Source organism: Xyrauchen texanus, chromosome 12, assembly GCF_025860055.1.
Source record: "Xyrauchen texanus isolate HMW12.3.18 chromosome 12, RBS_HiC_50CHRs, whole genome shotgun sequence".
Lineage (NCBI taxonomy): Eukaryota > Metazoa > Chordata > Actinopteri > Cypriniformes > Catostomidae > Xyrauchen > Xyrauchen texanus.
In genome coordinates, this window is record NC_068287.1 from 22699237 (window position 1) to 22717185 (window position 17949).

General features: G+C 37.4%; 1 protein-coding gene across 1 annotated transcript; it reads right to left on the reverse strand.

Annotated features, from left to right (window-relative positions):
• Positions 1-2314: 2314 nt before the first annotated feature.
• Positions 2315-17857, reverse strand: gspt1l (G1 to S phase transition 1, like). Its single transcript, XM_052140075.1, has 14 exons — positions 17458-17857; positions 16009-16050; positions 10342-10581; positions 9947-9980; positions 9773-9850; positions 9116-9296; positions 7842-7996; positions 7566-7706; positions 4497-4590; positions 4311-4391; positions 4038-4211; positions 3831-3920; positions 3485-3653; positions 2315-2953 (listed from the first exon to the last, which is right to left on the reverse strand). Exons 1-14 carry the CDS (start codon positions 17648-17650, stop codon positions 2901-2903), a joined length of 1725 nt encoding a protein of 574 aa, XP_051996035.1. The 5' UTR covers positions 17651-17857; the 3' UTR covers positions 2315-2900.
• Positions 17858-17949: the final 92 nt, after the last annotated feature.

The following is a 17949-nucleotide window of genomic DNA, read 5'->3' on the forward strand; positions in this document are numbered from 1 at the left end:
TATTTTAGGTGGGCATATGCAAATCTCACAGGTTTGGAACAATGTGAGGGTGAGTAAATGATGACAGAATTTACATTTTTTGTGAACTATCCCTTTAACATTATAAACAAATTAATTTTGTTCAGCAACCACAACATAAATGATAAAACATTAAATGTATGATTTAATGATAGACAAAAATAAATACATAAATACAAATCTGTGCATCCCGTTTTTAATCTCAAAGCTTGGAAAATGTACAAAGCCTTTTTTTTCCCCAAAGCTGACCCAGACGTTTGTCCTTATTTAGTGTTCTATGAGTGACCCTACTGTTCATTATGAGCTGAAATAATTCTGCCCTCTCATGACATCAGTGGTGAGCATTTGAAGCCATTTTAATCCTGTTGTAGGGATTTGCCAGGAGTAAAAAAATAAATAAAAGCACTCACAACATGAGACAAATCTATAGATTGCACACAAAACATTTTATCGCTTCATAGGATAAGGAAACACATGATATAAATTACATCTTAAAAATAAAACAAACATTCTTCCTTATAAATAGTTTCGTCCCTATGAAATGGTAACCCAGGACTGTGTGTGAACGCCTTGCTCTGGTAGCAGAGGTCTGCCATGGTTCATTTGGGTCATTGCTGTATGGACCATCTTCTGCTTGATGACAGGCACCCAGACAAGTCCAGTCACCAGAAACATCAGCCCCACAGACAAGAATACAGGTCCTACTAAATAGGGCACATTGCCTTGCACCTGGGTGAAGTATAACAAGGAAAGTGCAGTTCCTGTGCCAAAGAGAAGACTCCCAATGAAGATGGCCATGGCTGGCTTTTGAAAGTGACTCCAGCTGCATTTCAATCCTTTTTGGGGATTTTTTTCCAGGCACAAGCCAGATTCATCCATTCGTGGGCTGTTGCCCTCAGTCGGAACTGCAGATACACTGGAGAGCATCCTGATCTACAGGAATCAGAGACCACCAATATGAATCCTACCTTAAATCATGCATAACATACACACAAGAAAATGTGGCATAGTAAAAAGAAACATCTCAAAATCAAAAGATGAGATACACTTACTCTGAAAGCTCAAAGCCCATCAAATGGTATACAGAAGCTCTTGTTCCACTTCTATCCACCAGATACTGTATTTATCCACAAAATACAGTGGAATGAAAGCCACTCCCTGTGGGTATGTCTATATGAACATCTGGAGCAGGACCGCACTGCCCTATTTCTGTCTCTGACAGAGTAATTGCAGCCACAAATACTAAAATCACATTGCTACTGCTTTAAGCAGTGGACTACCCTGAAATAGTTATTAAAGACCATGATTTCTAAGGTCTAGAATGGCATTTGTACGACCATAAAATCATTGTAGTTTGTACATGTAGGACATTAAGTGATATTGGAATTAGTAACAGATAAGCACCTTACCGCTGAGCCAGTAATATTATAAAATGCTGCTTAATATGCAGAATATATTTAAAAAATAATATAATTAAAATCTAGTTTTGGTTTATGTGTTGCCATTATTCCACTCCACATGATTACACTGAAAAAATATTTCTTGTTGGTTTAACTTAATTCACTTTTGGACATTGGTTAAAGTGTAGGCTCTGCTCAAATACTTTGTGTAGCAAAAACCTAAATTAATTTAGTTAATTTAAATTTGATCCGTTCACATAACTCTTAAACCTCGCAGCTAGCTATCAACAAACACACTACCATATTATCAACACATACTGAACACTTTATTAGGAACACAATGGCATGTTTGTTGGTGCCAGATGGGCTGGTTTGAGTATTTCTGTAACCGCCGATCTCCTGTGACTTTCACACACAACAGTCTCTAGAATTTACTCAAGAATGGTGCCAAAAGCAAAGTACATTCAGTGAGGGGTACTTCTGAGGACAGAAATGCCTTGTTGATGAGCAAGCTCATCAGAGAATGGCCAGACTGGTTTGAGCTCACAGAAAGGCTTCAGTAACTCTGATAACCACTCTGTACAATTGTGGTGAGAAGAACATCATCTCAGAGTGCTATTCTGAGACACAGGTTGGTGCTTTTTTGGAGGCACAAGGGGGACCTACACATTAGGCAGGCGGTTTTAATTTTGTGGCTGATCGGTGTTTGTGCATGTATGTATGCGTGTATAAACATATATCACAGACTTTGTAAACATTTTGACTAACAGAACTTTAAAGCATCCATACCCTGAATTATAAGGTCAGATGTATTTGTTATATTATCATGTACAAAAACAGGCTACACCTCAAGACAAGTTATAAATGTGAAAAAAAAACAACTGCCATTTTCCCCCAATCTTATATTTTATTGTCACAGAAGATGCTTTAATAACGTGAACACGCTCATGCACTTTGCAAGAACGTTCTGTGAAAAGAAACCAAAATGGAAATAAGAAATGGGAGACATGTACAACCAAGATATTGACATTTTGGTTTCAATTGGTTAATCATTCAAACTTTACTGCTCATAAATCATTTAATGTTAACAAGCAAATCTTGGTCCACATACGCTTACTGTATCTGCTGCCATTATATAGCTCTGATGGAAGCAAAAAGAAATTTATAAAAAATAAAAAAAAAGTTTGAAAGAGAGCTAAATCTCTTGCCACTTTACGTGTGCAGGCTGATGGGGAGGAAAAGGTCATGGGGTGAACCTAAAACAAATGGCATCGCTGAGCTCTCAATATGAGAAAGCTGACACATGTGGACATGATTTTAATTTTCATTTGCTTAAAAACAGATTTCTTTTAAGAGAAGTTTTTTTAAGCTGGTCTTCAAGTAGCGGAGTGAAGAAAGGTCAGGTGGCTGTGAAGGGCACTGCAGCTGAAGCAGCATCAATCTCCGCATTGGTCAGTCGTTTCAGAACAATCACACATCTTTTCAGTCTTTCTCGGCAACAAGCTTCAACACCTTCCCATTTGCAATGGTTTTCCCTGAAAGAAAAGAGAACGTACTTATTTATGGGAATGGGTGTTTTCCAGAAAAACAGCAAAAACCTTCATGAAACCGATACAAATGTACAAATCAAAAGTTAAGAAATGGCTGGTCACTGTTTAAAATGAGAAGCCTTGGATGATTATGGGAAAATTCCAATTGAAAGTGAGCATCCCTTATTCTGAAGTCTCACAAGAGGACTCTGAAAGCAGCAGCGCATTACGGTCTCATCAAATAGTGTCTCTGTGTCTTTATGGGATTTAAAATCATGCATGGCTGTCCATGTGATGAGGAATATTTCCCACTGATAGTCCCTTTGGGTGTATGAGAGCACCTGGGTGTTTAGATGAATAAATTACCATAATCATTTATCAAAATTACTTGCAAAATGACCAGAGCTTTTACACTTTACTAACAGCTTTGCAAAAAAGGGATTAGGTTGATCAATTTAATTTTAAATGAACCTTCAAATAAGCACCCCCTTTTTTGAGCACAAAAAGCTGTTTGGAATTGGCCCACTGTCCACTCACCTTCATCTCGTAAGGTGAAGCGTCCCATCTGAGGGAAATCTTTGAAGGTCTCAAGGCAAATGGTTCCAGCTGTTCTCAGACGAGCAATGCACATCTGGTCCTGTTTGACAAATCGGGGTCGTGTTTTGCTCTTCTCCCCTGTCTTTTTATCTACCTGACAGATTAAGGCCTGTAAAGGGGTCAGAGGCACAATTAAAATCACTGAGACAGAACTAGCTGTAAATCTAGCCTGTCGGTTTACAGGCATAGATTTAATTGCTAATCACAATGTCCTCATAAATGTACCTACCGTATGTAATCAGTCAATGTATCAACTGAAATAAAACTGAATAACATTGGCAATTACCATAATTTGCACTTCTTCAATGCATGTGTGGATATGAAGAACTGCATTGTAACCAGGGCAGATGATTGACTTGTGTTCAATGATGACTATCTGAAAATGAGACAAACACTCAATATTTGAAATGCTGCAAAACCAAAACAAATGAGAGTAAAAAAAAAAACACTACTCTATCAGCTCTTAATCATGGCATGATGTGTGGCAAGTTACCTGGGCATCAAATGTGCGCCCAGTGTGGCAGAGGCTCTCAGCAGTGCAGAGGATGAAGCCTGGCAGGATCTCCTCCTCTTCAATACCCTTGAGTCTCAACTTCAAGTTCTCTCCAGGTTCCGCATCATCAGTTTCAACATCATCAGAGAGCAGACTCAGCACCTCTACAGTGTGCTGCACACAGTTCACAAAGGCAGACATGCATCACTCAGTCAATGTCAGAAACCTCAGTTAAACATGAAGTGTGAAACTGTTGCATTCCGATTATCTTACCCTGTTGGGCATCATCACAAGTTGCTGAGCTTTATTGATTGATCCCGATTCCAGTTTCCCCAAGACCACAGTGCCCATGTCCTGTTAAGACACACAAACACGTTTTTAACAAAAACCATACAAAATTACATCACATCAGAATGTTCCATGGCAAATATTTGGTAAGTAAACTTCCCCTACACTCACTTTATACTTATCTACAATGGGTAATCTGACTGGTCCATCGCTTGATCTGTTGAAGTTTGGCAAACTGTCCAGGTGTGGTATAAATGGTAACCCTCTGTTGATAGGGGACAATTAAAATACATTAAACACAATATTTCAAACAAACTGACACATTTAATGCATAAAAATATACACACACACACACACACACGAAACGTCCCTTTTTCAGGACACTGTATTTTAAAGATAATTTTATAAAAATCCAAATAACTTTACAGATCTTAATTGTAAAGTGTTTAAACAATTTCCTCCATGCTTGTTCAATGAACTATTAACAATTACTGAACATGCACCTGTGGAACGGTCGTTAAGACACAAACAGCAATTTCTGGGAACTTGCAAGTGCCTTGGTGGAAGAGTGGGGTTACATCTCACAGCAAGAACTGGCAAATATGGTGCAGTCCATGAAGGAGATGAACTGCAGTACTTAATGCAGCTGGTGGCCACCAGTTACTTTTGATATTCAGCCCCCAAAAATTATTTGCACAACTTGAGATTGAATAATTCAGCTGATTTTTGTTTTTAATTCACTTAACTCTGCCGCAGTGCAGCCCAAAAAGAAAAAAGAAAAAAAAAAGGATTCATCCCCCTACATTAATGCATGGTTAAAATTGCATTATGTAAGATTTCTTTGGTTAAAATGAACAAATTGCAATTATTGATCAAGTACATAAACAATGTCCTTACATTACCCTGATTCACTATTGAAAGCCTATAATAATTATTTGTATTTTGAGTTGGATTTGGCGTGAAATCGCTGGCTTATTTAATTCATCTTTGCGTCATGTCTGTAAACGCAGGAAAAAAGCGCCAGCCATCATGTGTTCATCATGTGATAAGATTCAAGGCATGTTCATTGCCTTTGAAATGGCCTTGTATCCTCACCAGATTTGTGCTTCTCCACAATTATATCCCCCATTTGTTTTGAATGCACTTTTATATCTTAATTTTTGTTAATTGAAAAGAAAAATCCAACCACACAGTTTGACCTTAAAGAGAGAGAAGTAATTGAAATTATGAAAAGGTATGAACACTTTCATTCTCAATTTTATTTTATGTAATACATACGGTGTTCAAGCTGAGGAAAAAAGTCATACTTTATTATATTCTAAATTTAGAACCGGACAAGAAATGTTTTGTAAACTACACAGGGGCAGAGTACTTTTTCAAGGCACCGTACACACACGCACGCAAGTAATTAGTGGACGTTATCGACGACAACAACAAAGTTTTGTTTAATAGTTTGGATCTCATTTAACACAACATCACATTAAACTCTAATGATGACGCGTGAGAGCAGCACGTGCCTGACTGAGGAGAGGAAGAATTACACAGCTCACAGTCCAGATGCAGTCTAAACTTTCCAAACAGCTTCAGGTGATTTAGATCGCAAAGTGTGATGGAAATAATGCAAAAATACAAAATAAGTAAATACAGAAGCACTCTCGTTGTGGAATAAATGGTGCTCGAGTAACGCCGCTCCACTGAAGCAAAATTTGCGTGTCGAGTATCTTTAAAGGAAACACCCTGGAGTAAAAAATTTTATTTCCTCCCCAATTTGGAATGGTCAATGTCTCTTTGAGTTGCACGAATGTCCCGATCTAAGGGAGAGAGAATGAAATTGCACTCGGCTGAGGCACACCCTGTCGCGGGGACGCTCGTCCCTCTAGAATGTAATGTGATGGCTCTTGACTTATTGAATCATAATATATTTCACTGTGCATTTCTTATCGTGAAGAAAATTGGTAATACACAACTTCATGAATAAGAGAGAGATTGTTTTTTGTGAGTTAAAGATGGATTGAAGTGAATAGAAATGTGTGAGAGGTAGTCTTTGCCCTATTAAACACAGCAACAAAATACATTTTTGATTTATAAATATATAAAACTCCTTTAAAACACTGTTAATTTAGCAGCTATACTGCAGAAGAGCCTTTTTTTTAATCTGAGAATGTTGAATCTAATATTAAAAATATAAATATTTTAAAATATATAGAAATCCTTTAAAAAAAAGATGGATTCACACGAGAAACAGCATATAAGATATTTAGACTTGCTTTAAGAGAATGTATCTTAAATATGAGTGTATTTTGTCTTTAATGCACTTGGTATAACCAACTAAAAATTACACTTGTATACAAAATACACTTATATTTAAGATACATTCTCTTAAAGCAAGTCTAAATATCTTAAATGTTGCTTCTCAAGTAAACTTGTTGTTTTAAGGATTTTTAGACAATTTTAAATGGGAAAAAAAAGACAAACACTTAAAAACAATAGGATTTTTTGCAGTGAATTTCTTTCCTGAATTAAACTTAATAAAAATTATTTCCACTTTAATTCAGTGAATGTCATTTAGATGTATTTTTAAAAGATAATTTTGTCCTCTTTATTGATAATAAGCATGTTCAGCACAAGCTGAATAATCGGTTTAGAGCTAATGATTAATTGATGCAATAATCTCCAGCCAGGACCCCTAAGCAACCAAATTGGCTAGGTTGCTTGGGAAGGTAGTCATATGGGGTAACCTGCTTGTGGTCGCATTTAGTGGTTCTTGGTCTCAATGAGGTGCGTGGTAAGTTGTGCATGGATCGTGGAGATTAGCATGAGCCTCCACATGCTGCGAGTCTCCGCGGTGTCATGCACAATGAGCCACGTGGATTCACTGATTTACGGAAGATGCACAGATTGACTGTATCAGAAGTGCAGGGAACGGAGACTTGTAACTAAGCCACCATGAGGACCTAATAAGAAGTGGGTATTGGGCAATCCAAATTGGGAGAAAACAAATCAATCTTGCAATAACTCGCTGAATAATCGTTCAAAACTTTGTTAGATTATCAAAATAATCGTTAGTTGCAGCCCTAACACACACACACACACACACACACACACACACACACACACACACACACACACACACACACACACACACTTAAGATATGTTTTTCATAATACTTTAAATTGTTAAGCTTTAGAATGCAAATTTAAAACTACACATCAATCTTTCAGCTAACTCAGCACACTTACGTATACCAAGGGCAGTGCTCCACTGGTTCTTTAAGGTTGGCCCCGGTAAGTCCCGAACATGGCATGAAATGAATATCTTTTCTGGGGTTGAACCCAACCTTCTTCAAAAATGGAACAAGTTTCTCCTTACATTCTTCGTACCTACAAATAAATAGTGGATTTATTTATTATGACACAAATTTATAGCTTACAATTCAATTATGTAACACCAGTTGAAAAAGAACTGAGCAATATACAACAATAGCTATTGAGATATTAAAATATCCTTTTTCTGACCTCTCCAAACTCCAGTTCACTGTTGGGTCATCCATTTTGTTTACAAGTACAATCAAATGCTTCACTCCAGCAGTTTTGGCCAACATGGCGTGCTCTCGCGTCTGGCCTCCTTTTTCAAAGCCCGTTTCAAACTCTCCTTTCCTTGCAGAAATAACCTTTAGAAATAAATAATGCCAGCTATTAATTCAGGGTCTTTTGGTCTTTGTGAGAGACATTGTCTAAGAATTTTGAGGTCTACATCCGTATTCAAACAGCACCATCTATGGTCCGCTATTAACATATTTAATATGGTCCCAGCTCAGAGTTTGTATTTATGCAGAGATTTTGAACAGCAGACAGCATGAGCGGTTATTTCTCATGGCTGTCCTTCAGAGCCTATTAGGGCTGGGCGATATGTAAAAAATATTTTATTGATAATAGCCACATTAAAAAAATACAGCAATACCCAATTATATTGCCAACCAACCTGCCGAGGGTCGTTGAATATTTTTGCTTTATTGATTTTGCATTAAAAAATACATTTATTTATTGAAACATGAAAGATATTTCTGAATTTAAATTGCAATTTAAACAAAATAAAAAAACGATTTTAAAATAACGAAATTATATAAAAAGAAATCGTATATTTCACAAATCCAAAAATTTACAGTCTCCAACCACCCCATTCGCCATCATGCCATTATACAGTGGGAAAATACTAAAAGCCTAAAAATTAAGAACTAGACAATTATAAATGTAAAGATGATAATAATAATAATAATAATAATATTATATATAAAAAAAGGTTACTTATACACAGTTAACAATATTACAGTTTCATATTAGGTGCACGCCCAATTCCCTTGTGCTCCCAAAATAACGCTTCCTAAAGAACTTAACTTTAGGTTCAAGGTGAACATGGTCTTGTATTATTTTATGATATAATCAATTTAGTCTTTGTTTCTTTAATACATAGATATATTTAAGTGAATCTGCAGAGTTGCATTCACAATGCATGTTAAGATGCATTGCTGATGTATGTCGTCATGAAAGAAACCCTCCCATACAAATCCGATCACAAGTGGTCACAGGAGACACATTTTAACGTCCAAGTGTAAATGCGATGTCTCACCTGACCACATATGATAGGATCACCTGAGACACATCATAATACCAGGTAGAAACAGGGCCAATGAGTGTTGAAATCTGCATTGGGAGATTTGTAAGACATTGTCGATATCCGATTACATAGTCCTATTGCCCAGCCCTAGTGCCTATTCAATGTCATGACTCACCAGCACTGCCAAATCAGCTTGTGATGCACCGCCAATCATGTTGGGGACGAAGCTTTTGTGACCTGGTGCATCCAGAATGGTAAAGTGCTTTTTCTCAGTCTCGAAATATGAACGTCCAACTTCCACAGTCTTTCCTTTGTCCCTCTCCTCCTGGTTTGTGTCAAGGGCCCATGAGAGGTACCTAAGAAATACAGTTAATTGTGAAAATCTTTTAGAGAAATTATTGCTGTTACAAATCCCCAAATTTGCTTGGACAAGAGCTGTGCAGAGATTTTAGAAACATTTGCATTCTTGAACTACTTTTTTGTATGCATTCATAGAACTTCATTTTAATTAATGAAGCAGGTCATCCCAATACTATAAAAAACTGAGCCAAACAAGAAATGAAAAAAAAAAAAAAAGAAGCCACAGATTCCCTCTCGCAGACAAGCAGAGAGAGAATGTTTACGGGCAGCTGACCGTCGTGTGTGTTCTTGTCTTTTGTTTGAGTTTTTCATTAAAATATTATTTATATTTTGTCAAGCCAGTTCTCGCTTCCTTTCCATTGAACTCCTTTACAGCTATTTTAATGTTGTGGCTGATCAGTGTATATGTAACACCAGATGTTCTGATAAAATAGCTGCTGTACTGAAAGTAATAAGTAAACCACACAATTACCAAGTTTCCCTGTTCTTTTCCTTAGCTTCCTTCTCATACTTCTCCAGAGTTCGTTTGTCCACCATTCCTGTTAAATACCTGCAGGAGAGAGGCAGAGAGCAGGGCTATCAGAAATGGGGGATGGAAAAACCCACAATATCTGCTAAAAACACAGCATTAAAAACAACAACTCACATGATTTGTCCTCCAATAGTTGATTTGCCAGCATCTGGTAGAATAGAAGATAAAAGCGTGCCAGAGTGAGGACTAGAAAGATAAATGTGGTGAACTCACCGTTCTCTAATGCCATTTTAAAAGTGTTTGCCATTATGCTATTGAGCAGAAGTCCGAGGGTAACCGACAAAGATATAAAAAAACCTATGCAAATTGGAGTTACCAAAGGAAATATGCACACAAATTTGAAATATAAAAAGATGCATTATATATTTTATTGTAAATAGTAGAACATTCTTGGCTATAACTGACACTTATAGTAAAATATGTGTGCGTGTCTTTGCATGCACAGTTCCGTAAACAAAGTTAGTCTAATTTTTTATTATACATTGTAAAAGCAATCTGCAAACACTAACCGACATGGCCAATGAAGACCACATTAACATGTTCCTTCTTGGGGGCATTTGGCTGTATAGGGGCTACTTTAGGTATTGGCACTTCCTCCTCCATCATTTCCTCTTGTGGAGAGTCTTCTTCAGCCTGACCACCATCTCCTCCCGGCTCTGGCTCTGCCTCAGCCTCACTGGGCTCACTCCCTTTCTGCTCCCAGGTGTCGTCTGTTGCCATCTCTGCATCACCATTCGCCATGGGTGGAGCTGATGGCAAAACCAACATTACATTTACACCAGTTATTAACTAAGAATTGTTGAAGGATGTTAATTCTTTGTCAATCAGAAAAACGTACATTTCCCATTTGACTTATATTGCTGCTTTTGGTGTCAACATAATTGTGTTTCTAGATAATAAGTACCACAAAAATTTGATTTGAGTGGACTTTTACTCAGAACACAGTGGTGAAATCAGAATCTTCATTCTCACACGTCAGAATGGGCCACAATCGTTAATAAGGCTGCAAGATTGAGGAAAATTGTGATATTTGATAAGTTATTTGAAAATGCAATATGCAATACAATAATCCAATTATGATGTAAGAGTGTGCGGCTCATCAGGGCCCCCACCGGCCAATAAAACGGAAGTGGAATAAAAAAGGACCATCTATCTTGGAGATCACAAACATTTGTCTTTTGTTTCAAATTGCATATAGACCGTGTATAATATGTACAGTTTTACCATTAGTTATGTAGCATATATTCAAATACATTTTCAATTAGTATTTTTTTTTAAAGCATATGAATATAAAGTTAATTTCACCATATTGTGGGATATCCTAAAATAATCTGTGTTGAAAAATATTTTATTTTAACGCTGTATTTTTCAAATGAATTTTAAAATTAGTTTTCAATGTGGGGCTTTTACATAAAATTTGGGAAGCACCGAAATTTCAGCCGAAAATGGCACTTTCGGTTTTTGGCCGAAAGAGAAAAAAGGCTGAAAATATGAGCCGAAAATATTCCTCCTCGCCCCGCCCCTCAGTGCTCAGTTTTCACTCTGGATCGATCTAGCCCTAAACATGTCAGCGGTGTGGAAATTCTTCAAAGTTTCTGATAAGGACATCAAATTTGCGATCTGCAGTGTTTGTTCAGCAGAAATTTCAAGATATATATATATATATATATATATATATATATATATATATATATATATATACACACACACACACACACACACACTACAGCAAGAGATTCTACAGGAAAGTGCCCCGATCCACAGCAGTGCCACAACTAGCACAGCTACACCACAACTTGAGACGTATCTAGCTGAACTACCCATTGCCAGAAGCGACAATCCCAAAAAAGAAAAGAAGCGACAACCCCTTGACTACGGTCGCATAAACAAAGACCGCTTTCCTTTGCTTGCGCGGATTGCACACAGGTATTTATCTGCCCAAGCACCAGCACAGAGAGTGAGAGACTGTTCAGTGCAGCATCTCATGTTCTTGATGAGCTTTCTGACAGGAGTGACTGTCAGAAAGTTTAGCAACTTTTGTTCTTGAAGAGAAACCGGTCACTTGTTCTTAAATAGAAAGCGGTCCAATTTGATGTGTATAGCAATTACATTACACTTGTTCTTCACTTGAGGATACATCTGTCGTTTACAGTTGAGGTTGGATTTAGTTCAATTACTGCTGTTTTGCACAATAATTTTCACTTAAAGTGGACATACGTTTACATAAACAGAACAGAGCACTGATCTAATATATATATATATATATATATATATATATATATATATATATATATATTTTAGATCAGTGGAATAGAGGCCCTCTGCCATTCTGTGCTCTGCCTTCTGTTTGAATTAAAATTACTGTTGCATATTTAAACTTTTTGAAAGATGTTAGCTAAGATCATTACTTGACTGTTGTTTTGCATAAATAGTTTTCTAAAACTTTACATTATTTGGATAATTGTTAAATTGAAAATTGTTTTTACAGAACTGAATGAAGAATAATATTTAATATAGTTTTAATATATTTTTTGTCCAATTTTGGTGTTTTACTTTCAATAAAAGTGTGAGATTTATTTTATTGGTTTGTAGTTTTTCAATTCAGATTCATTAAATTCATGAAAAAGTTTAAATAGGTAAAAAAAAAAAAAGTACATTTCGGTGCATCCTGGATTTTCGGTTTCGGCCCAGCATTTTAATTTCGGTGCATCCCTACTTAAAATTATGTCCAGAAGCACTTGCCAAACAATTTCTTTCTGCTTTGGTTTAATGTGCTTGTCGTTACCCAGTCCGTGCTGAAATTGACACTGCTAGAAATGATTCTACAGGACAATACATTAATTAAAACCCACACAGATCACAGCAGCCAATAACCAAGCCAAGTTAAAGTTTGTATATCAGCATCTGGTCTTGATATATCGTGAAGCCCTTGTCCATAAACAGACCGTAGCGAGCACATATGCTGGCGGAAGTTCTGCTACTTGCACTTCAAATATGAAGCAGCTTATAGACGCATACATTACATCACAACTTATCTGTAGCTGTCGAATTTATGCACATTTCTGAAAATGTGACTAAAGAAAATGCGAAATACTGCACGTTTCCATAAACTGTAAATTGCGCATGAATGCGCATTATCTTGAGCCCGTTTTTTTTTGTCACTGAGCAGCTGAACGTCCTCTTTGCTTCGGGGAGAGTTGCACTTGCTGTAATAAAGCAATTGAAACATTATGTTATTAAATGCTGCCAGGAGACCTCACAGAATAAGTGCAATAGCTCTCATAACGAGGGCTCAAATGGCTTTTCTCATTCGCTGACAGCCTCCATATACCTGGGAGCACCTGCGATCAAAACAGTTCTGGTGGACTGTGAGGACCCACTTTAATGACGTTCTGTGGCTGAAGCACTTTTGACTAACTAGGGCAGAGATGTCAAACTCAGTTCCTGGAGGGCCACAGCCCTGCAGAGTTTATGATATTTAGAATATCACAATCCATAGTAGTGCACATGCATCGAATGCGTTCGTATTCGCTCACGCTCAGAAAAGTATACTTTGGAAGGCAAAGTGTTCATCTGGGCATGATCCGCTCCAGAGCGCGAAAAAACAAAGTATACACGGCCCTTAAGCAGTCTTGATTTTGATGGCAACAGTTAAAACAAAATATTTTAATCTTGTGCATATTTTGACAATGATTGATATACAGCAAAGTGTCCCAAAACTCTTTTTTTCCCTCTCATATATTCATGTTCCACCATCTCTGTCATTAGTGAGTTGTTGTGCTTGACACCCTCCCACCCCCTTCCCCCCCATCTACTTACATACTTTCACAACCTTATAATGACCCTTTTTTAAAAGTCTAAAGGCCATTGCACACCAATCGCGACACGATTACGTAAAATCAAAATCACAAATGAATGGTCATTTCACATTAAAAAAAATAGGTGAATGATCACCGTTAACATATTCACACCTTACAATAGGTGGCGCAAAGCACCTTTTAGTCGGTCTGCCCCCTGGCAATCATGAATGAGAACAACAAATTGACAAGATCAACAGTAAACAACCATGGAATCACAATACAAACAAAACGAGTTCTCTAGCGAGCCAATCAAAAAAATAAAATGAGAGTTGGGTAACACTGTCAGAACAGAAGGAAACAAGTTCTTCCAGGAGAACCTTGTACGTGGCTTGATTCATGCATCCTTCACAAAAACGAATCTGCCCAATTCAAACCTTGCTGAAGCACCCCAGATCATCACCGATCCTCCACTTGGTCATCTAATGGTCAGATGGAGATCTGGAGAGGCTATTTAGCAACGGTGTCTTGTTTAAAAATTAAAATGAACTGGTTTTCTTTGCATTATTCGAGGTCTGACACCACTGCATATTTTTTTTTTATTTTGACCAGTTGTCATTTTCTGCAAATAAATGCTCTAAATGACAATATTTTTATTTGGAATTTGGGTACGTTATGAAAAAAAAAATAATAATAATAATAATTTTACTCAAAACACTTTCCTATAAATAGTAAATCCAGAGAAAGTGATAATTTAGCAGAGGTCATTTATTCACTCAGTTGGCCTCAGTGTAACAATCTGTCATAATACTGTTTGGAGGCCACAAGAGGGTGATATATCATTTACTGAAGCAGGTTGAGGTATCACACACAAACACACAGGACGAGCTGGCACAGCAGAAGGCAGTCGAAAGATAGGAAGGTTTTTGTACTTCTAGAATTAAAGTGACATTGAGTTTGCAGGTTAGTGTATGAAACTGGTGTAAATAAGCAAACTGAACGATTAGAAATTGCAACCTTTATTATGCAATTTCTCTGTATGAAGCCTTGAATATTTTTTTCAATCAAGCGGTCAAACCACAAAAAGACATACTTGAAACTGAAAATACCTTTTGTAGGCTCTATGAAAGATACTAATTCACAATATATCATCCAGCAATGGCTAGAGTAAATAATCTTTGCCCTTTGATAACAATTTAGGTCGAATTTAAGGATTTAATGATTAAAATATGCAAGTTGCGATCTGTGGCACTGCAGAATTTTGATGCCGAGCGTTGTTGGTGTGTATTATTGTATAAAATTGGTTTGAATTTTAGAACATGCATTAGTCCGCCAGACATGAACTGCGTGCGACCCCTATAATTTACCCTCCAGCTCACACTTTACCAAAGTTGTGTTGACAAAATATATTTGAAAAGACAGACTACTGTGCAACGAGCAAACAAATTTATATCTGAAAAGAATCCTGATATATATATATAGAGAGAGAGAGAGAGAAAGAATTATAGGGAAAATCAATGCGTGAAAAAGGCATCGATCCCAAGCCTAATATTTGGCAAAGTAGCACTTATTATCCAATAAGATGTTTTACAAAGCGATCCAAAACCAAAGATGCTACAATATACATAAGACAAATAGAAGACCTCACATAGATTTAATCCAAAAGCAAAAAAAAATTTGCAATATGGAATACATTATGAAGACAATCCACAAAAGAACAGAGTTAAGGGCAAGCAAGGTAGCGAAGCAGTGATATAAATTAAATGCTAGGAAAATTTTTTTTTTCCAGTTTTTAAGGCAAATCCTGATCTACACATCCTCAATGCCGTTTCAGGATTTCTTCAGCGTTTAATGGTGGGGGTCAAAACAGCTTTCTGTGCTTTAGCGCCACCAGTTTTGGTAACTGCAGCTGCTCCTGAAATGTGATCCAGAACTAATTTTATTGGTTAGGGATTTTAATCACCATGTAGTTAAAAAAAAAAAATGCCAATCACTGTTAAAAAAAAACAAAGAAACAATGCTTTGTTGGAGCACATATGTTTGCGCCAGGTGTGAAATTGGCTTCATAAGAATCCAAAGTTTAAATTTAAAAAAGTTATTTGAGGTGGGAAGTTGCGACGGTGGTGTAGAGGTGTGGGGGGTATCATAATGGTGAGTCCTCTGTTTATTATTAACTTTAATTTGATGGCTGTCAAATGGAATGTAGACAAGCACGTTTGTAGCAGGAAACTTATTTGTATCACTTTTATGGGGATGTAGGCAAGTTTATTTATACAGCACATTTCATACACAAATGCAATACAAAGTGCTTTACATATACATTTTAAAGAAAATACAAGATGTAAAATAAAATGTGGTTATGTCTCAGCATTTACTTACCCTCAGGCTCCAATACTTCCACACTGGCATCTGTATTGGGACCTGTGGGAAGAAAGAAGGCTAACTTTAACAGCTGTAATTATGTAGAACAGTCTAAGTAACTAAGAATGGTAATTTCGAAAGAATAATGCATGCTTATTTTCCAACTTGTAGACACCATCAAAAAAATGTACTGCAATATGTTACGTTTGTGAACAGCACATCTATTTTATTCGTGGTAAGGCAGACCACAGAATGAGACAATTAAAAGATCTGTTTTCTGATCTTCAAACAAACTTGCATGTTGCATATAAATGTCTTGTCTTCAAATGGCTGAAAAGGCAAGATCTCAACCTAAATGTAATCTCGATTGAGATAATGTTACAGCAGGAGGTGAATGGACAAAGATTAAGCGCCAATGTAAACTTGAATCATCCCATTGATGTGTTCTCATTTTTCACATTCTAATAGACTCCTTGCTTGTTACTATATAGGTTAAGAATAGCCACTCTTTACATAAGATATGCAAACTTTAACTTTGAAAAGTAAAAAAAAATTAAAATAAATATCATACCACTCCATTTACCTCTATTGCACACTACATTGACCATTCTCAGTAAACCTCCAGTGTGAAACACACGCCGTGTTCAAACACATTCTCATAAAGGCCTCATAAGAATTTAGAAATTAAGTTGTTAAAACATTAAAGAGTATGTCATCAAATACATTCTGGTGGTTAATTATCTGTGGTTCTAGAATTAGATGGTGAAACTGATAGGCATGTTCTCTAGTTGATTAGGGCAACAACTGACTTACACCAAAATAAGAGCACATAAGGGTACATCATGTTTGCAGTAAGGCAGAATTGTGTGTGGGGGAGGGAGGGGGAGAGACAGAGATCCCACTCTCAAGCATTCATCCATAAGATTGAGGCTCCTCAAACAATCAACCAATGGACAAATTGATTGATTACGCTGGGCCAATAATCATCAGTGCTAATGATGGTACAACTAAAAAAGCCCGTCACGTGACTTCAGCTTCGCGTATCTGTTCAGCTAACCCAAAAACCAAGTGAAAACTCTCTCTTCGATCTTGACAAAACAAATATTGTTATCAAGTCTCGATGTGCTTTATTAGCGCTTACCTACTAAGTGGCAATCATACCGACTCCCTTTCTAACATGAACAGCTGGCACATACTTTTTAACGTGCTACGTGTTCAATGAACACTTTTTATACATATTAAAGTACATTTAAGTCCTGTTTGTCAAGTTTCAAACTATATGGTGCGTATAATCCTAACACGTTGGCCCCGTTTCCGCTTCGAGCCGTTGATAGGGACTGTATAGCATCGATGCTAAACAGCGGTACTGAGCCTATGTAAAGAAGCGTGTGTGAGGCTAACAGCTAAATTGGCTAATAGGCTGGCGAACCCACGTTAAATAACCGGCGAACTCAAGTGGGAACCTACCGACAGACTCCGCCGTTTCTGCGGAGCCCTTCTGCAGGAAGGCCGGGACGAATTCTGTGGCGTTTACGTTGGGGACAAACGGCTTGGCGTCCACGTTAAGGTTGATAGAAAAAGCGTTGGAAAGTTGCACGTCGACCTGGGCCTCGACATAGTCCTGATCCCAGGAATCAGGGGCAGTGTCTATCGCGTCCATTGGTACACAGACAAACTTTAAAGCCACGAACTTGATTACTCTTGTGTCTGGCCTTAACCGCTGTTAAGGTCAGCCCTTGTGTCGTTCAAGCCTTCCCCCCTGTTTTGTTGAAACCCAACAGCCGGTGCGTCTCATCAAGGGGCGAGAGAAAGGACGGTTTGAGTAAGCACTCGGAATGAGCCCTCGTGTGCGCTGACGACTCCCCTGACCTCGTGGAGCTACTGCAGTTGGATTTCTGGGAAACGTAGTACCTTTGATGCTGGAAGAGCACGAAATGCGTTTTAGCGATGTCGATCATA